The sequence below is a fragment of the Lissotriton helveticus genome, chromosome 4_1, assembly GCF_964261635.1.
Source record: "Lissotriton helveticus chromosome 4_1, aLisHel1.1, whole genome shotgun sequence".
Lineage (NCBI taxonomy): Eukaryota > Metazoa > Chordata > Amphibia > Caudata > Salamandridae > Lissotriton > Lissotriton helveticus.
The window spans coordinates 1,447,459,436-1,447,487,329 of record NC_136063.1 but is presented as its reverse complement, the minus strand read 5'-3'; the positions used below and the strand labels follow the sequence as shown (position 1 = coordinate 1,447,487,329).

Genomic DNA, 27,894 nt, shown 5'->3' with positions numbered 1-27,894 from the left:
TGCATGATTTTTGTGTGCATTATGGAAACTGAAATGGCTTTACTAAGCATTGCGGGCCCTGTCAATAGGGTCCTCATTTAAGCCTTGGCAGAGGGAGGTGGTCACCTCCTCCGCCAAGGTCTACCAATTGGTTGCCGATTTCAAGCCAGTTGTAGAAGCAGAAAAAGTGACAACCAGATGGTGCCACCCTTTCCTCCATCATCAACACAGCAGCCAACCAAACCCTCCACCCCGATGTCCGGTTCTGGTGTTAGCATTTGCCACCCAATTCTGACGTGGCCCTGCAGAGAAGAAGAGTGGTGGTGGGGCCTGCCAGGCCATCCACCATCACCTCCTGGAAGCTCAATAAATCCATGGGGATTCTCACAACTTACCCAGTAGGTAATTTTTTGACACCTCTTGAATGTTTGGTTCCAGAAAGGGGGTTCAATTAATTGATCAGGGCCAACAGACTCTGCAAGGCGCCAATAACATTGGGCAGCCTTCTGGGGGTTACCAGGGAAAACATTAACACCAGCATGTTGGTGTGTGTACCTCCATACTGAGGTCTACCCTGTAATCAAGGGCTATTAAAGCCACCGAACAAGGTAGGTTATGGGGAGATGGTGGTTTTATTTAAGCCTGGGCCTTAGCTCTTGCCAAAATGAGGCCTGAATGACTTCTAGAGTATTGGATGAACTGTCAGTACCAGCTTTAATAGGGGAATTGCAAACGGGCAATATCTTAATTGCACAGCAATATGGCAATTGGCATCGTCTGTTATTACGTGTAGAAATAGACAATAGTAATCGCACTGGGAAATGTGAAAATGGCAAATCCTAATGATTCAGTGGGATAAAGTGGAGAACCTTCAATCTCCATGGTAAAATCGTCTTTAAACCTTATGATTTTTGTCTCGTGCTACTTGCCAAAAGTGCTAAGAGGAGTGCTATTTTTGCACCGATGTTGAAAAATGTCTTAGAAGATAACTTGGCCATTCCTCCAAGGTTATCTTTTGAAAGTCTCAAATTTTAATTTTCCATACCTTCCTCCCTCAGCTACATTTCCACACAGAGACAGACGCAAACTCTGTAGCACTTCTATTCCTTTCACTTTTTTATTAATTTACATCTCCAACTATTTTATTTCCATTCCCTGGTCACAATCGTTCATCTTCGTGGCCTTCCTCCTGCTGTAAGTCCGTCTTCTTTTTCTTTCTTCATTCTTACCTCTGGGTATCCTCAGCCTTTCTCCAGGTCCTACCATCGCCCTCTCCTGTCCCTTCTTCACATTTTCGTTTGTTATTCATCTGTTTATCACCCCACCCCTACCGTTGTCTTGCCTCCTTTGCTTGTTTCTTGTTCCTTTATTTCTTGCTCTCTGTTTTCCATTATTTTATTGTTTTAACTGCAGCTCCTATCGTTCGTCCTTATGTTCTTTCGCCTTCCGAACCCACACTTTAGTAAAGGGTGGAAACACCTACTCCTTATATCACCATCGCCGCCTTCTGCGCTCCGCTGTGGTCCTGCCATGCCATCGGGAGCTCAGATGTTACCTAGGCAGTCTGGCACTCTCTTGCGTGTGGCTGTGTTGATTAAACTGTCCACTGGGGGTTGATAAATGGGGTAATTGCGTGTGTTTGAGACGAGGCAGCTTGAAAGCTCTGGTGGCGCTGCAGCGCCTCCTGTCCACATGACGGCTGGACGGGTCCAGGGTGGTCCTCAGCTTCTCACTGCCGATTTCTCCCAGAGATTCAAGGGGGTCCGGGCGAGAGGTTTCTGAAAACCGATAGGTGGGCGAGAGTTGTTTGGCTAATCAGCCTTTTACGCAGAACTTAGGGGCGCCCTGTTTCCTCCTCTTAAAGGATTAGGCGGGGGCGAGGGAGGGGGGTAAGATGGTCACCAGGTGGGGGTAGCTGCAAACTCACAAACGCTCGGAGCAGCTTTGGCACAGCTAGGGAGGGGGAGCAGCAGCCTCGCAGCCGGCAGAGGGTCCACTGACCGGCAGAGTGTGGAGAAGTGGGAGTGCCTCGTCTCAGAGCAGTGCCTGGCCCTTTCTGGCTGCAGAGTTCCTCGGCGGACAGCGGCAGCAGCGAGGACTTCGCGGCGCTGGGACAGCTGATTCTTGGGAGGATTCGATTCGGCAGTTGGAGAGCAATTCTCACCTAGGCTTGTGCTCTTCTGGACAGAGGACATGCGAAGGAGATAAAGGCGAACGGGCTTTCCAGGACTTGGGGTAAATACGCGTGCCTGCTTCCCAGAGCACGCGATGGGGGGTTCCGTTGGTCTCATGGTCGCGGCAGAGCGGCAGGGACCTCTAAAGCACAGGGTGAACCTGAGTGAGGCTGGCATCTGATCTCCAGGACACTTGACATTTTATAGGGTATATGGGAGATTTCCAATGATCGCTGATATTCAAGGAATAGATTTGGGGGAGGCGAAGGGTTGTTCGGCTGACCATACTATATGAAGCAGGGTAAAGGAGAGCAGTGCCCTTATACACGCATGGAGTTCAAACCGTGCTCTCAAATGCTTTTTAGGGTACAAGGGTTGCATGGGGGTTAGACAGATGTGCTCCGCAGGCCACTGACGTCTTCGTCTGGGGCTCAGTGTTTACGGGGTCGTACGCGATTTTTCCACTGCACACGGTGGGCAGTGAGACAGTACTTCTGCTGTCCACCTCTCTATAGCACGGGTTTGCAAGCGGGGTAGCACCATACTGTCCAAACAGACTGTTTGCTAGGGGTAGAGGTTCCGCTCTCAGTGAAGATTGTTTACAGAAGCCACACTCCCTGCTGTCCAGGACAGAGGGTGCACAAAGAAGTGATGTTTCTGCACACCACGTGCCAGGCGGAGGAGCACGTTGCTCTTTACGGGAATCAGGATTTGGAGAGGGTAGAACTCAATTTGCTGAAGCGCCAGGTTGTAGGCAGCGTAGGGGCGGCATGGTTTACAAACTGAGTTCACTACTCTCGTGGGTACAGGGTTTACAGAGTTGCGCGCTCTCCTTCGGGGTGAAGGTAGAAAAGGGGCGACCAGCTTTCCATGGTACATATGTTACAGTGGGCTGTGCTGTCTGCGCTCAACGATGTATAACCTATAAGGGCGCAGACCAGTCAGTCTTTGGGGGTTAGGGATTACAGATTGTGTAGTTCTCTACTTTTATGGGTTAAGGTGGGTCGTGGTCTCCGCTCCTCAGGGTGTAAACAGCGTGGGGGTGACATCTGCCCTCCATGGTGCAGGGTTTACATATGGAGTAATTCTCTGTGCTCCAGAGTTCAAGGTGTGCAGTGGGCCGTGCGCTCTATCCCCAGGGAGTAGTCAGTATAGAGTTGACCTTGTCCACCAGGGTACAGGAGTTGCAGCTGGCCGTGCTCTCTCTCACCCGGAGTGTAGGCAGTATAGGTCAGTCTCCAAGGGGTACGACGGAGTGCGCTTTCTGTCTCCCATGGAGTAGTGAGAATAGAGTTTACTGTTCTTCAGGGTACAGGATTTGCAGTGGTCCGTGCTCTCTGTCACCCAGGGTGTAGAGTCAGTCTCCAGGAGTTATATAGTGGTGCGTGGTCTCTGTCCCCAGGGTGTAGAGTCAGTCTCCAGGAGTTATATAGTGGTGCGGGGTCTCTGTCCCCAGGGTGTAGAGTCAGTCTCCAGGAGTTATATAGTGGTGCGGGGTCTCTGTCCCCAGGGTGTAGAGTCAGTCTCCAGGAGTTATATAGTGGTTCGTGCTCTCTGTCCCCAGGGTGTAGGCAATACAAGGGTGGCCTGGTGTACAGGGCAGAGGAGCTGCAATAGGCCGTGCTCTGCTTGGACAGTACTCGGGAGAGGGCCCTTCCTCCAGATGACGGCCGAGCCTCCGCACCAGCAGCACCTGCTCCCGCGGGCGCCTCTGCGGCCCTGCAGCCCCGGCGGAGCCGCGCCGCCGGGCCTGCTGAGCCCGCCTCCCGCCCCCATGGAGCCGCCAGCCCCGTCGAAGCCCAAGAAGCCGTGCGCCGGCCTGCGGCGGCCGGAGAAGCCGCCCTACTCGTACATCGCGCTGATCGTCATGGCGATCCAGAGCGCGCCGGCGCGGCGCCTGACGCTGAGCGAGATCTACCAGTTCCTGCAGGCGCGCTTCCCCTTCTTCCGCGGGGCCTACCAGGGCTGGAAGAACTCGGTGCGCCACAACCTCTCCCTCAACGAGTGCTTCATCAAGCTGCCCAAGGGCCTGGGCCGGCCCGGCAAGGGCCACTACTGGACCATCGACCCGGCCTCCGAGTTCATGTTCGAGGAGGGCTCCTTCCGGCGGCGGCCCCGCGGCTTCCGGCGCAAGTGCCAGGCGCTCAAGCCCGCCATGTACCGCATGGTCAACGGCCTGGGCTTCGGGGCCTTCGACTTCCAGGCGCCCCCGGCCCCGCTGGGCTGCCACGCGGGGGGCTACGGCTCCGTGGGCCTGGAGGGGCTCGGCGGCGCCCACCACATGCCCCCCAGCCCCGGCTCCAGCTACATGGCCAGCTGCCCCTCCGGGGGGGACTACCTGCCGGAGAGCGGCGGCAGCAGCAGCCCCCTGCCCTCCTCGCCCGCCCTGGCCGGCGCCATGGACTGCCACTCGCCCTACGCCAGCCCGCCGGCGCACTGGAGCTCCTCGGGGGCCGGAGCCTACATGAAGCAGCAGCCCCTGCCGCCTGGCGGCGCTCCTGCCACGGGGGTGCACTCGGGGGTGGCCCCCTACTCCCTGGACCAGGGCTACCTGCACCAGAACACACGGGATGAGCTCTCAGGTGAGCGGGTTACAGCTGGCGGTGGGTGGAGGAGTCTTGTTTACAAATCGAGTTTTGCACAATATTTTTTTCCACAGGGTCTCTTCTTTAGCAACCAGACTAAGGTGCACAGCGCATGCCATCGAATCCCTACACACATGCATTCGTTATCTTGTTCATTCACACATCCTTGTATTCATTCCTGCGCCCGTTTATTAATGCATTCACAACATAGCCATGCAAACACTTCTCGTTTACATTATTTTTCCATGAATTAACTTATCTAAACAGTATATTCTTCAGTTCTAACATTCCTCCGTTCACTCACAGATTAATCCATCTATTCAGCCATTCATGGACCAAGCTAATCATTCATCGCTTTCTATCATCAAAAATTCGTCTGTAAAGAGATGTAGACCACATTTAGTACTCGAACATTGCAGAGATTGTTTATTTACAGTGTGCACTGCCCTCATTAACATTTCTATGCATTGATTCTAAAAGGATATTCAATTATTTTAAATACTTCGATTCTGCTTATCGTGAAAAGCAGACCTGTGTGCACCCGCTGGCATCGAAGTTCCACATGCCTGCAAGGTGTTCACGAACAAGTAGACCCGGCTTCCCGTTTGATCAACAGTGTGGTCCTGAGGACACCCTTTTATAATCCCAATACCCCTGTTCCTTCAAACTGCTGACCTTTTAAAATACTCCTCACGCGCACTCCCCTACACCAAGTGTCGTGTAAAAATGGGCTTTTACTAGAAACGGAACATTAACTTCTTTATAAGTAGTCTGGTGTGTTACAGAGAGCGCCTGCGGTAAAATCGCGAATGCAGAGCAGGAGACCCCGATTTCTAATCCCGGTTCCTCATTTAGCCAAACGTGTGGCACACTGAGCAAATAATATATTGCATACTGCTAAATTTCCCTAATTTATCAAAAATGTAGATCTTTGAAAGTGACTAGTCCTTACCAACTGTATTTAACGTTAAAAAGGGAAACCTTTTGTGTGGTAAGTTTCAACCTATTTAAATGTTTCAATACGCATTCCTCTTTTCTAAATAGCAGTGGTGAAATATTCCTATAAAACACCTAATTCTGTGTGTAATATCCTTTATTGCCCGAAGCCCCCCTCTAGTCGCACCAGGCGCCTCTGTTTTTTTTAATACATGTTATCTTCCCCTTGAAACACGACTGGCATTTTGAGATTAAGGCCCGTGTTTAAAGTGTGTTTCTACTATCATAGACACCTTATTGGTATTAAGGCGCGTGCCTAGTTGACACAAGTACCTTTGTAGTGCTACACTAACACACTGGATACATCGCCGGATGGGGCAGCAATTAATGTTATAGGTGGACTGTAAATGCACGTTTTAGATCCTGAAAAGGCTATTATTTTACATAAGGCCCTCGATGCCAAATTTTTGATATATCGGTATATTTAGCAGAACAGAGGATGGGGGTAGTGCCTTGCATTGAAACACGTGGATGATATTTCAAGAAGGAAAATGTTGCATGCAGAAAATTGTCACGGGAAACGACTAAAAACAACATAATCCATTTTAAATATGCAGAGATGGGATATATGCGATTTACATGATTGTGGCTGTTCGGTTCCGGTTACCTGTTTAGCATGGTTTGCACAATGTCGCTTACATTGGTCCTTCTCAGTGGACCTCACACACTGACCGCCCTCCTCCCCGCGAGCACGGCATCTACAGGATACACAGGATGCCCCCCCAGCCTGGCCACCTCCAGCCCGGAGCCCCCTGCAGCCCCTGCTTCCCGACGGTGCAGAGCGAAGCCTCCGAAAGACGAACAAATAAACATAGGCTTTCGCCGGCGGGCAGAATAATAAAGGTTTAAACTTGGTGCCTGAAGGGCTGGATTCATATCCTGATATGTGAAAATAGCTCGTGCTTTTTTCCAGCGCGGGTCTCGGGGGTTAACCAAACAAAGACAGTCTGGGCTGGACCACACGGAGAGCATCCGAGGCAGCAGAGGCGAGTTGGAGGCATCTGGGGTCTGTGGGAACTTCGGCCTGTAACATACACACAGACCCCTTCCTCTCACTGCTGTCAGTCAGCTGTCAGGCGCTCGTGTTATTGAACTTGGAAGGATGAAAGGCTGAGGCGATTTTGGGGTTATTCGCAACTTCGAACCCCCAAAGGCCTAGCAGCTATCCTTGGCCATTCAAGCTATCTTACGACAAAGGCAGTTATTCAGATAATACGATGTAATTCATTAGAGACACTTGAAACAAATACAGATTTGAAATGCAATGGAAAGACAAAAATGAGCTTAGTTCTGTAGCAAAGACATGTATTAAATAAGCCATTAAAACAACGCATACGTGATAGTCATAAGTGGACCTACCCCCGATGTTTACATATAAAATAAAAGAAGTATGCTTTCTGGGTCAAGTCCTATGCTTGCACCAATTTTGTGGTGATCTGTTTTGCGATTTTTGCTCTGTCTTTTGGCAAAGTTTCTATGGGACCAAAACTGGGAAATTATACACTTTTCACCACCCCATAACTGTTTTCGCTTTGTACATGCCGAAATTTATCCTGCAGAATTAACTGCCAAGCTTCATGGCAGTCAGCCCAGGAAGGCTTACGCTTTAAGCAAATTCAAAAATGCATTGTTAAATGGAAAGTGCGGCCGTACCATAACTACCCAGTGGCAGCTGTAAGCCAATTCAAAAATGCATTTTTAAATGGAAAGTGCGGCTGTACCATAACTACTCAGTGACGACTGCCATATATCTCACAAGAACCTGCCTCCTCCAAAGCCCCTTCTGTCGGGGAAAAGCAGGCACGGACCACAGAATAAGTGATCAAATTCCTTCTTTAGTCAGAAGTCCGCCATAACACGTTTTAGTCCGAAGACCTTGATCACATCATATCTTAAAGACTTTGATAGAAAAGCAGACATTTGAGGTGAGCAAATTTAGAGTGTCGCTGGTGTTGAGAGTGCTCTATACTGGAGCTGCTTTCCACCTAAACTTGTATGTCGCCCCAAACAGCCACCGTTTTGCTTACAGGATGTGGTGTCGGAGGGGTAAGTCCTTCCTTTTGGGCCGCAGCACTTTTCCATGTTTGCTGTATTTACCACAAACGCCACTCTCTCTCGCAGTAGAAATAAAAATAACGGGATTGGAAAATGCACATTCCCGTGTCCTCTGTCCGGCTTTGTTGAGCAGTGCATCCCGCACCCCCACTACTCAGTACTGATCAGGCAATACCTGCGGCGGGGGCAGCAGTTGCAGGCTGTGGCGCGACTGAGTTTGGCGCTGAAGCCCCCCACGCTCAGACCGGACCCCCGGGGTTGTTTATCATGAGTGCCGTATGGAGAGGGTGAGCGAGGGGATGGAGGGGGTTCAGGGCGCTCCCTTGAATGCCTTCCTGACAGCCTTGCTCCACGGACCGTACTCGGTGCTGAAGGCCTCCCGCTTAGATCGTACTTTCGTGGTTCCAGCGCCTGGTGCGTGGAGGTTTGGCAGCGCCCAGAGCCCGTTTTGGCGGAGGGGGGGGGAGTACACTGGGGGGTTCTCTGACAAGATGGAGTTCGGCCCTGAAGCGTTCCCTCTCACCCCCACACCAAGTTCGTTCATTCCCCAGCGCCTTGTGAAGATGCTTCGCGAAGGCGCTAGTTGAGGCCCCGCCGGCAGCTCACACAGCCGGGGCCGCTGTCATTACTAATTTAAGGAGCGCGAATGTTCGTCACAGCCTGGGTCGACCTAGGAAACCACACGCGCTGCACCCTCGTTTAGAGACGAAAACATCTCGGATGAGAGAGAGAGAACACAGAGGCCAGCCCGACTTTACCCAGAATTTAAATCCGAGAATCATTCTGGTGTTGATAGAACACAGGAATCGCACATGAGCTGCTATTACAGAGATTGCACATATAGCCACCTGGACAGATTCTTTGACGGGAAGACTGCCGGGTGGATGCACGGATTGTCGGAAAGACAAATAAAACGAGTAGATAGATTTGTAGTCTGACTCTCAGACGGTTAATATATATTCATAGATTCTTAAATCAGCTGGTAATACGACAAAGTGACAGCTGTAAATAGTGGGTTGTATGGACAGAAATACATAGATTGGAGTGCATAGATACACGTAGAGGGGCTTAACTACCAAATAATTCATACATAGATAAATGGAGTTGAAAGTATAGATAGAGGTATTGTATTGCAACATTTATCTAGTGCTTTCTATCGCTATTTGGGGTGCAGCGCCTGCTACATTATACTTACCCTGACAGGCATACATAGATAGTGCGCAGATAAATGTAGGTAGTCCTAAGTAGTTAGGCGTAAATAGATGGATACATAGTTTAATAAATGGGATGATAGTCCTAGGTAGATAGGTACAAGTGATAGGCGAATGGAGTGCATTGATGCTTTTAGATAGTCATAAGTAGATAGGCATACACGGATGGCTAAATAGAGTCGAGTGCACAGAATCATGTACAGACAAACGTAAATGGGCATAAATAGATAGATACATCGAGTAAAGTGCACACACGTAGATAGGTATACATGGATGGATGAATAGACTGGAGTGCACAGATATATGTAGCAATATATAAATATATGGACGAACAGATACACGTAGAAAGAGCTAAACATATGGATAAATACAGTGGAGTGTGCAGATTATACACGTAGAAAGATATAAAATATGTGGATAAATACAGCGGAGTGCATAGATAAAGATTTATGCTTATCCACAGATATGTGGATACGCATAAATGGATAAATAGAGTGGAGTGCACAGATGCATTTAGATAGACAAATGTAAATAGGCATAAATAGATAGATACATGGAGGGAAGTGCATAGATATATGTATACATACATGGCTAGGTATGTATGGATACATTGAGTGGAATGCATAGATATATGTAGAAAGATATAAATGTATGATTACTAGAGAGAGTACATAGATGTAGATGGAAGTTTATGGGTATGCATAAATAGATGAATAATTAGAGTGGAGTGCGTACATAGCCGTAGACAGATATATATGGGTGAATAGAGCAGAGTGCATAGATGTACATACACATTTGTGGATAGGCATAAATAGATGGATAAACAGAGTGGAGTGCATACATAGATGTAGACAGATATAAATATATGGATGAATGGAGCGGAGTGCATAGATGTAGATACATGTTTGTGGATTGGCATAAATAGATGAATAAATAGAGTGGAGTGCGTACATAGCCGTAGACGGATATATATGGGTGAATAGAGCAGAGTGCATAGATGTACATACATGTTTGTGGATAGGCATAAATAGATGGATAAACAGAGTGGAGTGCATACATAGATGTAGACAGATATAAATATATGGATGAATGGAGCGGAGTGCATAGATGTAGATACATGTTTGTGGATTGGCATAAATAGATGAATAAATAGAGTGGAGTGCGTACATAGCCGTAGACGGATATATATGGGTGAATAGAGCAGAGTGCATAGATGTACATACATGTTTGTGGATAGGCATAAATAGATGGATAAACAGAGTGGAGTGCATACATAGATGTAGACAGCTATACATATATGGATGAGTAGAGCGGAGTGCATAGGTGTAGATGGAAGTTTGTGGATAGGCATAAATAGATGGATAAACGGAGTGGAGTTCATACATAGATGTAGACAACTATATACATACATGGATGAATAGAGCGGAGTGCATAGATGTAGATGGAAGTTTGTTGATCGGCATAAATAGGTGGATAAACAGAGTGGAGTGCACTGACAGATGCAGCTAGACACATTCGATAGTCATACATGGGATAAATAAAGTGAAGTGCTGAGACGTCTGTAGGTAGACATAACTGTAGGAATAGATTGGAGGGCATAGATAGATGTACATAGGCATTAACCTATGGATAGCATGGAGTGCATAGTTGTATAGATTTGAAGAGCCATAGACACATAAATAGAGGGAGCGCAGAGGGAGATTGCTTGAGTGACAGACATAGATAGACAGATTAGTAAATGCACTGGGGTGTGTGAATAGATTAATTGACTGGTAGATACACAGACATAAGAGAGTAACATATATAAGTAGACGAATAAGTGAACAGACTAAAGTGTGTTAATGATGAATCGACTGGCAGATGAGCAGGCATAAGAGTAACATACATAAACGGATGGATAAGTGGATACCTCGGGGTGTATGAATGGTTTAATAGGCTGGTAGATATGCAGACACAAGAGAGTAATCTACATAAACAGGTTTATGGATAAGTGGATAGACCTGGGTGTGTGAATGATTAATAGACTGATAGACATGCAGACATAAGAGAGAACTAGACCTAGATGGAGAGATAAGTGGATAGATTTGTATGTGTGACTGGATGAATACACTGGTGGGTATGCAGACCACAGATACATGGATGGGTCAGTGGGTAGACTGGGGAGTGTGACTGGATGAATAGGCTGGTTTGTAAGCATACACATCGAGTGTCAGACAGTTAACAGAAACGTAGATATGAAATGGACAGAGCTGGTAGTGGACTGATGAAAATGTCAGCTCTTATCCACTACTGTCAAATGCCTCATTCCTTGAAGCTCCCTGTAAAGCTGTTCTGTTCGGTGACCCAGCTCTCTGCTCCCTAGCACAGGCATGTTCTCCTGTTCATCCTCATGTGACTGCCCCTTTCTGTCTGGAGCTCTGCGCCTTCCGCTCGGTCTACACCTCAATCCTTTCCCCTTCATATGATTATATCAGTTTGTTAAGCTTTCTGTAGCTCGTGCTCAAGTGCTCTCCTCTTAACCATAGGCACGGGCGGAGCCAGAATGCAGTTCTTTGTTCCCTTGCTGCAGTTTGAATTTTGGGACCAATTATTTCCTTCCATCTATTTCCTACAGTGAAGCAAGATCTGAGGCCCAGATTTACGAACACCTTGTGTTGGATTTGCATTCGTTTTTTAACGCAGATCCAATGCAGAGTGTTGAGTTGGTATTTACAATCCAAAGCAAATCACGATTGGCCTTGGATTGTAACCCAAAGTAACTTAATGCAGTGCAATATGCTGCCTTGCGTTAATTTGCATCAAGGAGGCTTTCCATGGCTGGTGCATGGGCATTCCCGTACATCCACCCATGGATTTTGGTGCAAGTCCACATTACAATGACTTGTAGATATGGCTTTGCACCAAAAGCCTGCCCCGCCCTGAGGCTGGCGTAACAAGAAGAAATCTTTTTATTTCTCCACGTTTTTTATTCTTTGCATGTGTGCTGCTTTTTGCAGCACACATACAAGGATGAAATTGCCTTTCCACATAATTTTCATGCAGGAAGGGATTCCTTCCTGCCAAAAACGATGCTGACCATAACGTAGACCCCCTTGCACTATGGTGCAAGGGTGTCTGTGTTGGTGCACAGATGCTGATTGTGCACCAACGCAGGGAGAAAGCAGAACAGCGCCCCTTCTTTTCTAGATGCAGCACAGTTCTGCTCTCTCACTTGTTCATGCAACGCAGTGCAGTAACGTCCTTTGTTGCGCTGTGTTGCATGATTTATTTGTAAATCTGGGCAAGGGCCATAGGGTCTGTGTTAAAAAAGTAACGCAAAAGAGATGCAGTGTTTGTAAATCTGGGCCCTGAAATCGCTCGCCAACACATGAGGATCTGTAGGCACTGGCCTTAAAACTAGGTTGGTCCCCATCGTAAAGCCATGTCTTCATCTTGTGCCCAGTACAGAATGGGCAGGTGCAGCGTCATAGTGTGAGGAGTAAGAAACTTCAAATCTTAATGATTTATGAGGTTAACCTCCAGCAGTCTTTATATAGAGCAGGCCAGATGGGAACCTTGGCATGGCTCTTTTTGAAGTTTATTTTGTGATGGCTTCATTGAGTATTTCCATACGCAGGACATGCAGACGAGGTACACATGGATTCTGTTCACTACTAGACGCCAGGGCAGCTTTGTTTTTTCCTCTATAAGGTGGTCTTCTTTCATTAGCTCACAGACAAGTCCTGATGTCACAGTGCGTGTGGGGTGATCAAGTATCTTGATTTTGGTAGGACACTCCTCTTTTGTCACCAACTATGCCAGGAAATGTGAGCAGGTTTAGCAAATGTCTTAGTTTTCAGAAAGAGTTGGCTGAACATAGAGGGATGTAATCATTTTGTGTCTTCCCTTGCAGAATTAGTTAGCAGCCCCTGGCATAAAGGACTGTGGTTAAGACTGCGTAAAAGTTGCTTTTGATTCCTGTAGGTGCCTCAATGTCCGTGTTTTCTATGTTGGTGAGTCCTGTCACTTAAGTCATTCTATGTGCCTCGGTCGACATAGAATTGTAGTCCTACATACATTTGTAGGATGCCGAGGTTTTGGTCTTCAAAATGTGGTAATAATAACCATAGGCTGGTTGAAAACGTTGCTGCAGTGTTTCATGGAACGACTTTAGAGGGTGTCACATGGCCTTTCTGGAGATAGGTTCCTGGGACTCAAGGAGCATTGCCATCTTTAATTTAACTTACTTTGGTTCATGCATGCCTGACTCCGGGATGAGCATCTTATCGAGGTCTTTTAAGGACACATTTGCGTTCACGAGAACAACCTAGCAAAAACCCTGCTTGCCCACCCAATATGCTTATTCATACACATAGACCGGTGCACATCACAAGCAAGAAATGAATGTATTTATCATACACAAAAGTTCACAGTTTGTTATTGATTATAACCGTTGTGAAAATTAATCTCCATAATTCTAAACTCAACCTGCAACACATACAATAGTTAAAAACGTTTAAGTTCCTGCAGCATTTACAATCTAGCATCCAAGTTGGCACAGCTTTGTTTTACAGAAAAGATGCCCCAACATGCTTTCATGCTTGTCACATGAGACACTGGAAACGGGCTTCCTCTGTTCTGCCTGTGCTAGGCGAGCACATTCCAGGACAGATGAGAGACTACCTGGAACACCTGACTGTGCTATGCTGCTAGATGGCACTACAGGCTACTAATGCTATCATCTAGAAGATATATAGCCAACGATCACACTCTGGTCTGATTTTGTGAAGACATTGAGGCACTAGAGCCCTGCCAATTGGGTCAGGGGCATAGCCATGTCAAAGGGCACACTTCACCCTTCTTCTCTCACAGACTGGGAACCCAGGGACTGATCGCTGTTTGGTTTCTTACTGTTTGATGCCACAGAGAAACAAGTCAACTCTCTTCTTTCTGCTATGAAAGGCTGTTTCAGGAAATCAAAGTGGAGGAAAGCTATAGAGCATTTGTCAGAGACCAACAGACATAAGAGAGGGTGGGAATGTGTCCTAGTATATGTCAGTCTTATTCAACCTACTAGGACGTGTCATTGACAAATACGACCTGGTGAGTGAATTCTCTACTACTACTCGCATGTCTAGGGCAAATGTATGACGGAATTCCGCATGTTTTTTGCATGCATACCTTAGGAGCAACACCATTTGAACAAATGCGTCTTTAGCACACATTTGTTCTGCACCCAAGTCGTTTTAACGACTTGCCTTAGGGAGGCGCTGGATATTGGAATAGTTTAATTTGCTATTCTAACTCCAATCTGAGCAACAGTAGGGAAGGTGTTGGACATTAATTCCACAGCCACTCCACCATTGTGCCCCCCTCCCCCAAAGCAGTAACAACTTGCGTGCAGAACGATTGCGTGCTAAAGACGCATTTGTTCTGTTGACGGCGCTGTGATGGCAGAGCGTGATTCCAGCTTCCTCCTAAAGTAAATTTCCCGTCTAGGGCCTCCAACATCTAGAGGTAACTCTTGTCCATCCTGCAGTAATTTATGTTTAACTGCACAGTGCATCTCTAGTGATCAGCCCTCACAACAGCACTGCGATCAACTGGTTTAGCAGTAGTATCTCTTTCTGTGAGAACATCCAACTATCATGGAACCAGTGGGGTAGGGGGATTTGGGCACGGTGGAGGAGTTGGTGGGAGTTAGGCTTGACCAAGCTTTAGCATCGTGTGATGTAGCCTAATGGCTGTTCTGCCTCAAATGTCAGTTGAGGAGATATGTTACTCCCTAAGGAGCTTAAATGTTGGACTCCTGATGACCCCTCTCTGGTGGCAATCTTTCTGGCCCTGCTCTATTCGTAAACCTATGAATCTCTCCCTGGCTTCAGATGAAGCACCCCTTTTGTAAAGGGGTGATCGTAACTGCCATGGTCTACAAGGAACTGTCTTGACTCAGCAGTTCCTAACAACTGTCGCCTGATTCTTGAAAGCGATGTAAAAACATTTGTCAAGATGGCTGTTGATGTCTATAAACTCGGGCTCTTTTGGATCGGGGGCATGGGCAGGCTTCCTATCTGAACCTTTAGACCCCCTAGAAAACTTTAAACAATCATTAATGACAGGGGGAAAGGAGGCCTCCTGTTGGTCGATCTATGTGCCACATTCAGCACACTTGATCTTTACATTTTGATCATCGAGTTGTGGGACACAGGACTGAGGGGGGTCAGAAAAATGGTTAATTCGTTCTAGCCCAGCAAGATCGCAGGTGTTCGATTTTCCTCTGCTCACGGCTAAGGGGACATATTTGCAGTCCAGTGCGCTACGGGGATCTTTTCTCTCTCCTGTTCTGTTTAACCTGCATCCCACTGCTGTGGGAGTCAGCGTGGTCCTTCCTCTTACATATTCCTATGCTAATGACACTCGTCTATTTAGCAGATTTCATTCTTTGACAGCCAAGTGAACAATGTTTCGGATGCACAGTTTTTCAACTCAAACTCCTATATAAGACACCTCCTTTACTGTCCCTTCTATGCATGCCACAGTAGTCGGAGGCTGCGAACTTTCTCACTGTAATTCCATTCACCTGGAGCAACTGATGAAGGCTATCAACAAACTTCAGGGACTTCAAGTGTTGGCATTTAGACTGGTTTGTGGCTTTAGACAGTCTAAGCTTATCTGAGGAGCATGTTAGGCTCTGCAATGGCTGCCAGTCAAAGAATGCATTTAGTTCAACGTGCTTCGCATTGTGCTCCAGGTTCTCTACCAGGCCAGGCTTGAGTTTTCACCCTACCTTCTAGATCCCTACAGCAAGATCGCTAAGATCTTAAAAGCAACATCCCATTGTTGTCCCGTGCTTTAAGCAAACCAGAATCTGTGGAAGACATTTCAGAGTGCTAGGTATGCAACTCTTGAAAGCCCTTTCGGTAGCTCTTCAAATTCTCTCGAGTTTTGAAGAGTCTCATAGGCAGTGGAAAACTTTCTTGTTTTGTTAGGCTTTATCCTTCCCTTTAAGGTTGCTTTTATTTCCCCTAGCACCAAGTTACTATTAGGTGAACGCACACAGCATAAATAAATCTATCAGTAAATAACCCACATCCTTTTTTGCCAGAATCCCTGTGGGTTTCCCTAAAAAGAACAGCAGTTTTATTCCTGAAAGGGATGATCTATCTTTAAACCAAACTATATAAACTTCGGTTGACCTGTTTTTGATTGTAGCACTGAAGAACATGGATCTGTTGGTTCCTCAAACCTTGAATAGGAAAGTAATAGCCAGCCGCTATGAAGGATTCATTGGTAATTCACATTGCCTTACATGACAAATCACATTACTGAAATATACACGGACATGCTGAATCAGAGCCAAGTCACTGTGCGTGGTGGACTTTTTAAAAAGTCCATACAGGACTGGAGAAAAACCTCTTCTGCTTGGCCTTTGCTTTTGTAGACCCTTGTTTTCCTGTAGGACTCTTCTAGTCTGAAGTCAGTCTGACTCACACTCCTCCATCCTGCTGTTTCTACGCCTATGTTTGACCAATTCCCCTCTTGACTGCTTGTCTCATAGGACTCCTGACTACCTCAACTAGAAAGGCATCTCATATCACAGAGAGGCGCTTGCGATGAATGCAAACTGGATACACCACTAGAAAAAATCAGTCAGGGGGCACTCGATTTACAGTTCAAAATCCATCAAATCCATTTGATTTTGTATGCATACTTTAGTAATGAATGTACATATATATTATATACATGTTGAGTAAAGTTCATTCAAATGAAACGCATTGGCGGTGTGGCTTTTAAATCAGACCTTAATATAGAAGGTTGTTGTACTAAATCGAGACTGTTTCCTTTCATAAATTGGATCTAATTGATTTGATAGATTTTTTTACTGTAAATCAAGTGCGCCTTCATTCATTTTTCTCTTTATGTTTTTCTGCCTGGATAATAGTACCTCGAGCAGCTGGTGTTGTATGGGGTAGAGCCTATGTGGAATTAGAAACTGATCCGGAAGTGCTGTATCTGTTTTTGACCAGCTGCTTTCTAAATTTTCGGGTTCACTGCAGTAGAGAACCATAATGTATTTTACTTTTGTATGCTCCTTGGACTTCCCTTCATTATGCAGAGGTGGTCTAAAATGTATGAATTAAATCTTCTGCAACCTATTAGAGGCATCAAAATTTCCCTGACCAGTTTCTCAAATGCTTGACTGTGTTTGTTATCCGTGTACTTCTATGTATTTGTTTGTAGAGGGTCTTGGCTCTGTGCACTGTGTGCAGTTGTCATTGTCGTGTGTAAGAACCAAATGTAGTATGGCAACAAATAACACGTTTTCATAGAGTGTGGCAAGTTGGACAATGCTGGAGGATAATAGCAAATGTTTAATATTTATAATACTATTGCAGAGAGTAGCCTACATTCAGACAACCTGTAGGATTAGTGGTAGAGTGAGGTGGAAATTTTAGAGAAGACAGTGGTATCATGCAGGTGCTGGTATTGGCAGTTCTCTTTCTGAGGGCCTAGAGGACAAGGATGGAGATATCCCTCGTGGAAGATAGCACACCAATGACGATGGGAGATGATGTGAACAGGCCCAATCACTAGATGTGGCACTTGTACACGGACTAGTGACGCATTGAAAGTAACCTGCTTGGGGTCCCGTGAACGTGAATCTGGGAATGCTTCAGAGGATGCAGGGGGAAAACTGAGCACTTTTTCAAGAGCATGCAAGGAAGAGAAGGCCTGTCTGGCGGAGGCTGTTGTCGTGTTTAAACTGACTCAGGAAGACTGAATAGTCTTTGAGAGTGGCAGATTTTTTGACTGTGGTAGGTTGTAGTGGGCAGAAGTGATTGTGCTTATGGCAGGCAATAGTTTCATCTCAATGTCGAAGTGAGCACCGAAAGTGTGTGTAGAAGGGTGAGACATTACAACAGCATAAAAGATGTGGGTCTTTCTTTGTGGCAGCAGATGAAGATAAGTAAATGGTCTGTCTTGAGGTGGTGCATCATTATGACATGGATGGGCATCCAGCATCAGATGGCAGGGGGGCCCTCTATGATCCACTGAGAAGAGTAAAGCAGAAGAGAATGTGTGTATTACGGGTATAGGTGGGGTTAGGAAAAGGGTTATGATTGAGGAGTGGGGCTTTGGGCAGAGTTCACAGAGAATGAGGGCAAAGAGTACAATTACACAGCAGGGTTCAGAAGGCCATCAGTGTCCCCAGTCCCCATGACACCAGTGAGGCATCTATAGCTTTAAAAAAGCCTCGACAGTCGACAACATACTGCATAAGGAACATTTCCTTTGGACACCACACTACACTGTGTAAATTGGGGGGTAAATCACATCAGCCCGTACGCCAAGCCAGAAATAACAATGTTACCATTGTACACTACTTGAAATATGCACACTGCAGAACAAGTCCAATTCTTGATTGCATTATTGAACTGAAATATTTACATGAGTCATCTACAAAGCATGCTTACTTAAAATAGATGTGCGGGGTTTCATCCAACAACTAAAGTGTCACTTGGAACAGAACTGGAGAAGAAAAAGGGAGTAAAACGTTACACTTTTTCCTAGACCTATGAATACCATTTTTCAAGAACTGTTGAGTTGTGCAGATAGAACCCAGGCTATTATAGACCCACCTAACATGTGGTTCTAGTGATCATGTTGACACAACTATGGTCCTTCTCTGCTAAAGATTTGCTTGTGCGCTTGTGCAACGCAAAGCAGTGCAAAAGACCATGTCAATGTATTTAGAATGTCCACATGTGCAGCACTATATTGTGTTGCCTTGTGCGAGCACCCACGCAACCTTTAGTAAATACAGGCACAATAATCATTTTAGAAATGGAGAACAGGGTTTGGCTATTAAGGCACATGACACAAAAAGAAGGATAGTGTTTCTTTCATACAACTACTTACATAGAACTGTATATAGTATGTTACCCTGGCTTAGGTTTTTTTACGAATGTAAAAGTTAATCCTGGTGTTCAAGTCGGACATTTTGTTCAGTTCATAAAGAAACATGACCTCTACCTGGCCAGGGGATAGGTGACAGGGTTGGGTGGGTGGGCAAACCCATAGATAATGTTAGAATACATACCCTTGTAATTGAGAAGGTTTTCGAGTACATTTACTTTTTACGGGATGTTTTCCAATTATTGTCACGGTTCTGGTATGTTTTCAAATCATTGTCAGCTCGTTACAAAGCTCTAGTGAAAGCTCAAAACAACAAATGATATATAAAACAATAGATTAGATGTGTTGTGAACATAGGGAAAATGTACACAGGTCGAGGTCGTCCTGATTTGATAAGCAAGTGGGAACTGTTTATGAAATGTACCAAAACACGTGAACACTTGCTCAGTAGCACCGGTATCACAAAGAGTACCACCAGTGCCACACATGGCCTGTACCCCAGCAACCATACCTCCATCAATACCACAAAAAATAACACCAACACCACCATCAATGCCACAAAAAATAACAATCCCAGCATGGACTGTTCAAGTGTCACCATACAGTTGGGTGGGCACAGACAATAATTGTGGATAAAGGGGCGAGTAAATGCATGAAATGGTTTCCTTCATAGCACAAGACTAATCCCAAATTCTAATTTAAAAAACAGTATTAACTAATAGCCACTGGATTAACCACTAACCTTGGGTTTTGGAGTATTGTGCGACTTGCCGTCACGTACTACAGTGCCTCATCAGGAGTAGTTAGCACTGTATAAATGCAATTACAATACAATCCATGCATAATACTTTTCTACATTTTAGCATTCACCATAGATCCAAGTCAACTTTGACAGATGTGTGTATGGTGAATAATTAATTTAGGCCTGATTTAAATAAAGTGAAGAAATCCATAGTTTTGTAGGCATAAGTCTGATTGAATAGATTTCCATATTTTTGGCATCCAGAAAGGTGCTAGGCACTGGCCAGAGAAGTCTCACTTTTGTAGATTTCAGTAAAATGTCAGCTCTACAAACTTCTGCACATGTGGATGGTCCACAAAATAGACAAACCAGATGAAAAAGTGCGAGGGGAGTTGGTGTATTTGAACATTCTTTTTTCTTTCTAACATATGAAGACATCATTTCCTGAAAAAAAATGTATGTCTTTAAAACATTGCACAGTTTAAACAATCCTGCTATGTACACCACATAACATTAATTGTAATTGTGATTGCATTTATGTGGCGCTTACTACCCCTGACGAGGCGTCAAAGCACTTTTTGGCGAGTAGCACACTACTCCGGAACCCAAAAGGATTAGTGGTGAATTAGTATACAAAATCAGCCAAAATCTACCCAAAACATGAGTCGCATCTAAAAATGCCATATATCAAAACCTTCTTGCATCATGTCGTGTCTTAGGGCCATATGTATCAAGGTACCAATTGGCGATTCTGTAATAGCGATTTTTAAGAAATCGCTATTTCAGAATCGCTAATTGGTATGTATCAAGAAAATTGCAATTTTTTAGCGATTTCTTAATATTCCTTAATTACGAATTCGGAAATTGCGAATTTGCAATTCAGGAATACTTTCCCATTCATTTCTATGGGCCAGGATGCCCTTAGGAATGAATGAGAAGTTATTCTCAATTTGCGATTCGCAATTTGCTAATCGCAAATTGAGAATATTTTCAAGGGTGCAGAGGTGTCCAAAGGACACCCCGTTGCACCCCTGAAATATGCATGGATGCACATGTGGCGCACACACATGCCCTAAGGGCATGTATGTGCGTCACATGGCACTTTGAAAAATGCAAAAATGTGCATTTTTCAAGGAATTCGCAACTTACCACCAACTAGAAGTTGGAGGTAATTTGCGATTCCTTAAGGCCATTTAGCAATTTTTTTTGGCTTCTTACATTGCATTTAAGGAATTTTGCGATTCCTTATTTTGCATGCAGAAGTGTGATACATACCATTTCGCGAAAATGCGTTCGCAAATGCCGGAATTCGTGCGAACGCATTTGGGCATTATACATATGGCCCTTAATCTCATATTTGATCAAAAAAGAGGTTTTAAAATTCGACAGCTCAAATTTATAAAATATAAACAGTCACATAAAAAGTGCAGAGTGACATCCTTTACTGTGAGTCCACATAAGCAAAGTCCTGCCTCACCTAATAAATTCTTCAGTGCCTCACCGTAGGTAAATAATGCGTTTAGGCCTTTCCTAAACTTTTAATATGGCTATATGCATTTCATCATTTGGTCATTTTTCCAGATAAAGGAACACCGTAGCTTCCTGCAAAGATGCAGGCAAGAGCTCTGTTGGTTTCTTTAATGAAACATATTCAAGATGCCTCGATCTGGATTCTGTTTCAAGGAACATTGCGCACATTTCCACGGGCTGCTGCAAATTCTATTTAAATCTATATGTTTCATAAACTTGTTTAGAGTGCAACAATAATTTGTACTCAGGAGAAAAATTAGTGCTAACCTGATTACTGCCCTTTTTGCAGATTTAGAGTGATTGCTATACCGAATCACATCAAAATAAAAACCTCAATAGTTCTGCCCAGCATAGGACAAATGCAAACCAAATGCATGTAGAAAACGAATCATAACGGTGCTACTGCAAGTTTTCACGCCTGCACTGGCACCAAAGTCTAAATCTGGTGGTATGCCAAACAACAAGGTAAAACGAAGGGGCATTCATACAAGGAAATGTGGGAGCGTGGAGCTGCGCCAAATTTGGCAGTGCCACGCTCCGATATTTCCAAAACACAGGAATGCTTTGTATTTACAACAATACGGTGCACCCCTGTTTTTTCCCTAGTGCTGGTGCTAAAATTAGCAGCCTAGCACCAACACAGGCACCCATGCGCCCTTCTTGCACATAAGCAATCATTAATGGTGATTTGTTACTTCTATGTGTGCTTTACAGGATGGGACACCTTCCTGCACATAAACAATCATTCATGGCGTTTTGTTCTTTCTCTGTGTGCTGCAGAATACACTACACATGGAAAAAGCAAAAACGAAGGACAAATAAATGTATTTCTCCTTGTATCCCTATTCTAACACCTGCTATTGCATGGACTTAGATTTTGGCGGTGCCTCAGGTTTTCACATTCTTTTAAATCTGCTGCACCGTTAAAAAGCAATGGCTGTTGCAGTGAAACGACTACAGCAACACCCATTACATGACCCTAATATTTACAATGCGGCGTTAAGCCACAAAAAGTGGCTTAACAGCACTTTGTAAATATGGAACAGGGCGTTGTGAAACAGGAACGTTGTTAAAAGTGTAGTTCCTGTGGCGCAATGCCCTTGTAAATATGCCCCTCAGTCTATCATATAGAAGTGTTTTCTGAACTAAACCCCCCCCCCCCCCCCCCCCCCACAAGTTGTAATTCGGGCCCTTATTTTATCTCAGTTGAGTGCTGCTCTTCCCTCACTGTGTTCTGCTCTTTTTTTTTTAAGTCTAGGCTAGAGAAAGCTTTCATTGTTTCTAGCCTCATGTTTTCCCAAAAAATCATTGACATTAATTACAAATAGAGGATATTTAAGTCAGCTCTCTTCATCCAGTGATCTGTTAAAGTGCCATTCACATTTTGCGTATGCCCACCACAACATACAGCATGAAATAGCAGGTCAGCCCAAGAAACCTATTAACTTTCTTCACTGTAAGTGATCGCATTTTGTTCTTGCACACCTGCCTAAAAAGTAGTCCACTTCAGTGTGAGGGCTGGAAGGTAAAATTCTGTTTTAATGTTTTTTCTTTTTTCAATTTATACATACGATGGATCATCGTTTACTTCCTTTTTTACAAACCTGCACACCATCTTTTAGCAGCAGTATCTTTACTTTTTGTTACTTTTACAATTGTAATGTTTAGTGCATATATTTGATCACAAAAATAAGTACATTAAAAAAACTTGTAGGTTTGCTATGGCTAGACCTATTGGCTTTGCTAATGCTTGGTTTCTCCGTGTCTTCTTCACAGACCCTAAACTCTATGCCGGTCTTCTGTTTCTGCTTCCCTTACCTTCTCGTTTTCTTATTTACTGCCTTCCTCTCTCTAGTCTTCTCTCGGCTTCCTCAGTGTTTTGACTCGTTCTTTATAGTCCGCCTCACAAACGCTACCTGTTGTTCCTCGTTTCCCATCGATGTGCTTGCATTTATTCACCTAATTGTTCATTCTTTATGGAGTTCTCTTCTTTAAGATTTCTGTCTGTTATCTAATTTGAATTTATTTCATGCCCTCCTGAAACTTACTTTCACATCTTCTCCTACCCTGTTCTTTGCTTTTCATTTTTCCCATTTTTCGAAGATCAATTTATTACGGTTTCAAATGTTGTTGTTGTTGTAATTGACTCGTTGTATCACATTACCATTCTTTAAAAGATGCACAGTGATTTGTGAAATACCACAGTAAATACAGGGCTCAAGTTGAGGGTAGACGCGCGTAGACAGTCCACCTACTAGTTTGAGAGTGTAGATGCTTCTCTCCTGCAAAGCTGGTCATTTTCAGCTGAGTGCCATGTTCCTATCCTACTTCTCCCAATATTTTCAGGAAAATGCTGAGCTCGTCCTGGTGTCACATTCTGACACTGGGACACTTTCAGCAGTTCCTGCACATTGTATAGAGCAGCAACGTGTAGGGTGTATGCATAGAAAGGGCTTATCAGATTCCAGCTTCGCTTATAACAAAAGCCAGAGTCAAGTGGTCATTAGGCCTTGTTTTGTTGGAGTATCCTGGGTGGGAGCCATGGGATCCTCACACTTAGATGCAAGGGTTGGGGGGTGGGGGGGGGGGGGGGTGGCGGGTACTTAAGAGGGAGAGGTATGCTTTTCACCTTGTTCAGTCCCTGTATATCAGAGAAATGCATGCGCTGTAAGAATGTCCGATGTGTTGGTCTATCCCAGTATTTATACAAATAACAATTTAAATACCACTATTTTATTTTATAGCGCTGTGCTACTCATCACAATGCAGTATCAGAGCGCTTTACATCACATATACACATTGACAATAAATCCTTTGTGTGTAAATCAATGTACAGGATGTGTTACATAGGACAGTGAGGGTTATAAGGTATAGGAGCCACATGTCCTTCATACCTCACTGTGCTGTATTAGAAGGATTGCAGTTTATGAACTACAAGTAACAAAAGGATCTCTGTCTTAAAAGCATTAACCCACATCCTCAATACATAAAATAAAAATCTGTCATCTGAGTGTCAAATAATGTGCTTAACCCTCTATGCTACTTTGATTCAAAATTAGGACTAGGCAAAACACAGATATCCCCAGCAAATACGTTATTTTACCATTAATATTATGCTCTGAGATTTAGCAGGCATACAAAAATATCTGCAGCAGGTGCCTTAACCCTATAATATATTTTAACATATACAGACATTGCAACCAGTTTAAGCAGAACAGATTTACTGCCACGTTTCTCATTGATACCAGTTTATTTGTGGCAGGGTTTAAAAAAATAAATGTATAAATTGAGGCCCAGATTTTGCGTTGGGCTGTGTCAATATTTTGGGCCAACCCCAATGAAAAGTCGAATGTATTAAATATTGTAATGATAGACCTGCTAAACATATGTGAGGTCCTAAGATCTGATGTCACTTCCTGCGAGGTCATGTGTTGCAATGCCACTTCCTGTGATGCCACACGCTATGGCACGTGCCATGATGTCACTTCCTGTGGTGTCACATGCGGTGATGTCACTTCCTTTGGTCTCCCACTCGATGTCGTCACCTCCCCCCCCCCCCATTCTGCCTAACTTGATGAGTCCCCCTCGACAGTTTTTTAGGACTTGAGCTCGGACCATATACATGTAATCAATAAATAAAAACATAATGTCCAGATGCACGCACTTCTGTTTTCCTGCCAAAACCTGACAGGCCTGTTGTGTTTTTCTGTCTTGCAGTGGGCTTGCCGCGCTACCAGCATCATTCGTCGCCAGTCTGCGACAGGAAAGATTTTGTCTTGAACTTTAATGGGATATCTTCTTTTCATCCGTCGGCGAGCGGATCATACTACCATCACCACCACCACCAAAGCATGTGTCAGGACATCAAGCCATGCGTGATGTGAGCTGAGCCCTGATAATAATATAACCAAAGGCTGGGACAGCAGTTCCCAGTGAGTGCCAGACCGCAGGAGGGGGGCCCGTGCGAGTACCAGCACCTTCAGCATCCTCCGGGTGCCTCTTCTCTCCCTAGAGAACAGATATTCTGTGTGGCAGACGGTGCATAGGAATTGTTCTGTCTCCAGGGCTGGGCGTGGCCTTTTGCACTGCTGGAGTCAGTGGAAACTTCTTTATGTTGACTTGGAATCAAGGTAAACTGAGTTCGAAATGCAGCTCCCCACTTAATTGAGTGAATTGTATGATCCTGGGCAGTTCATTTTCTCTCACTGCACCTCAGTATGGTGGTGTCAAATTTGGGAGCTTAAAGAAGGACATCGACAACATCAATAACTGCTACAATATACTTTTAAAACTGGACTCTATTCAGCCTGAAAGTGTTTACAGGTGATTGAATTTCTGACTGGTGTGTTGTTTTATTGCAATTTCCACACTCACAAAGAAGACGTCTAACAGTCACCAATCACCAGTGTGTGCATTATCCACAAGCGTTTTTTTCGTATGCAACTTATTTTCATAGACAAAATAAACAGCACTGAAAAGAATTTGTTTTCTTACATTTCAGTGTTAACGAACCTAGTCTTCACACCAGAGCCTCTTTGTCGGTCCCATATGTTTGTTAGGATATATTTAAGTGAGTTCTGTGTCAGTTGTACTCTCCTATGAGGGATTCTCACACGTTCTGGCTTTTTAAAATTTTTAAATGTTAAGTATTTTATTGATAGTCGTGTATATTCACACACTATGCTTTGCTTACTTCAAAAGGACATATTTGCACTTATGTATACTTAAAGTTGTGTCCAAAACATATCGATGGAAAATGTTTTCATTAAAAATTGCAACGTGGACTTACACCCTAAGTCTTTCTCTGCCGTGGACTTGCCATATCGCCAAATGATCCTTGTTGTTTGTTCCTCACAGAGGTGGCTTCGCCCAAAATCAGTTGGTCGCCATCCTATCTTTTGTATGAAGTACCTGCAGCAAAAGGGGGTCCAGAACCACATATGTATCCTAATTTGGAGATTTGGAGCCTCATTCTCTGTTGTTATATCATGCATGTCTCCTTTCATTGTCAAAACATCCTTACTTTTATTCTATATTATAGCCTTATAGCCCGCTGTAGAGGGCTATACCGGCTATTAAAGGCCCTCTCCAGCGTTGCGAGGGCCTTTAACAAGGGAGAGGGACTTTAATAGCCGATATAGCCCAGCTACGAAGGGCTATAAGGCTATTAGGACATTCTGCCACTAGAGGGGACAATGTTCTAACAAAAAAGAACAAAGCCTTATGGGAGCGTGAGGGGATTGGAATCCCCTCAGGGTCCCTGAAGCCTTTGTTCACAGCCAGAGCTGTGAACAAAGAAACATTGGAATGTTGGTGCTCCAGGCTTATACCAGCCATTATAAGCCGGAGCACTCCATTGTTTTCAATGGAGCTACCAACATTCCAATGTTCTAATTAATTATATGTATGTTTGTGTGTGGGCCGACGAAATGCCCCAGAAAAACCTTTAGTTGAAGGGATATTATGGTTCCAGTGCAAAACCTAAAAATCATTGGACCTCACCAGTCATAGAGAGCAGTGCATCCAGGGCTTGATCTGTGATTCACTGCTCATTACCTCACACTGCATGTGACTGGTTGGTGAGTCCATACTGTGAACGCAATTAGCATGCTATAAGCTGATTCCTGCGTTTCGGTCACACCATGTGGTCAGCACCGCCTACACCAGCGGAGACTGGGCATAGAGTCTACTGTGGGTGCAGGGCCTGGCCTCGTGTCAGAGCCTGCAATTCGATTCGGAGTGTGTGAGCTCCCTTATGGCACTAGACCCGCAAATAGTTTGCAGATTCACAGCCAATATGTATATATGTGATGTGTAGTCATGGATGGTCCACGTGTTCCATGGAAAATACATATTTTGATTTGACTGTAACTCTGGGACCAGTGGACAGAACTGCATGAAATTTCATAGTCTTTTGACATGCCAATTTTCGCGCGGATCCATGCAGGGGGAAAAACGTTGGAGGGGGAGGCAAGTGTTTTAAAGTAGATCTGTGTGCTTTTGTTGCTTTGGTGTCCATTCAATAGGTTTTGACATATAAGCATTTAAAAAAAGGTGCTGTGTGAGCTTAAAGGGTTAAAATATTTGAATATCTGTGCAATTTAAAATCACATTTTGATTTGCTACTCCTCTCAATCAAATCTTGAATTTTTTGACAAATGTGATTGGTTGGAGAAGGGCTCTGAAAATTTCTTTAGCACATTTTTGAAAATGTCACATTCATAGGTGTCTGACCAAAGAGGTTGCATGTGGACACCCAGACGCATGAAAACCTTTATCCCACACCAGAAAAAAAGCTTAGAAACTGGAGCACTATTCGTAAATCAGAAAGCAAACACAGTCCCACAAGCAGCTGTTTTAATGTTGGATTCAACTGCCATTTTGTGATTGATTTGCAAATCGGTTACAATTTTTGTCTTTTGCACAGCAGAAAAAAAATTCCACTGGCAAGGGAGATACTCCAATAAGTGTCTGACCTCTGGGCACAGGCGGTAGTGACTAGAGGAGTGGGAAACACAAGGTGTTTGTGCGTAGGGCTTTGCTAGATACTATGCCCATTGCCCAACTCTTGGCATCCCCTTGAAGTGCCCGTCCTCTTGACACTCATAGCGCTAGGGGGGGGGGGGGGTTGCCTTCCCCGAGGACTTACTATCAGGGAACTAATTCTTCTAAGTTGTGGGATGGGAGTTCAGAGCCGTGGAACTACTTTGGGACCTTTTAGAGAA

At 44.7% G+C, this 27,894-nt stretch overlaps 1 protein-coding gene across 1 annotated transcript; it reads left to right on the top strand.

Moving 5' to 3' along the window:
• The first annotated feature begins 2,183 nt into the window (after positions 1–2,183).
• Positions 2,184–25,959, top strand: FOXF2 (forkhead box F2). The gene is made up of 2 exons (XM_078685811.1): positions 2,184–4,735; positions 24,887–25,959. The coding sequence occupies exons 1-2, from the start codon at positions 3,817–3,819 to the stop codon at positions 25,051–25,053; spliced, it is 1,086 nt and encodes a 361-aa protein (XP_078541937.1). The 5' UTR covers positions 2,184–3,816; the 3' UTR covers positions 25,054–25,959.
• The last annotated feature ends 1,935 nt before the right edge of the window (positions 25,960–27,894 follow it).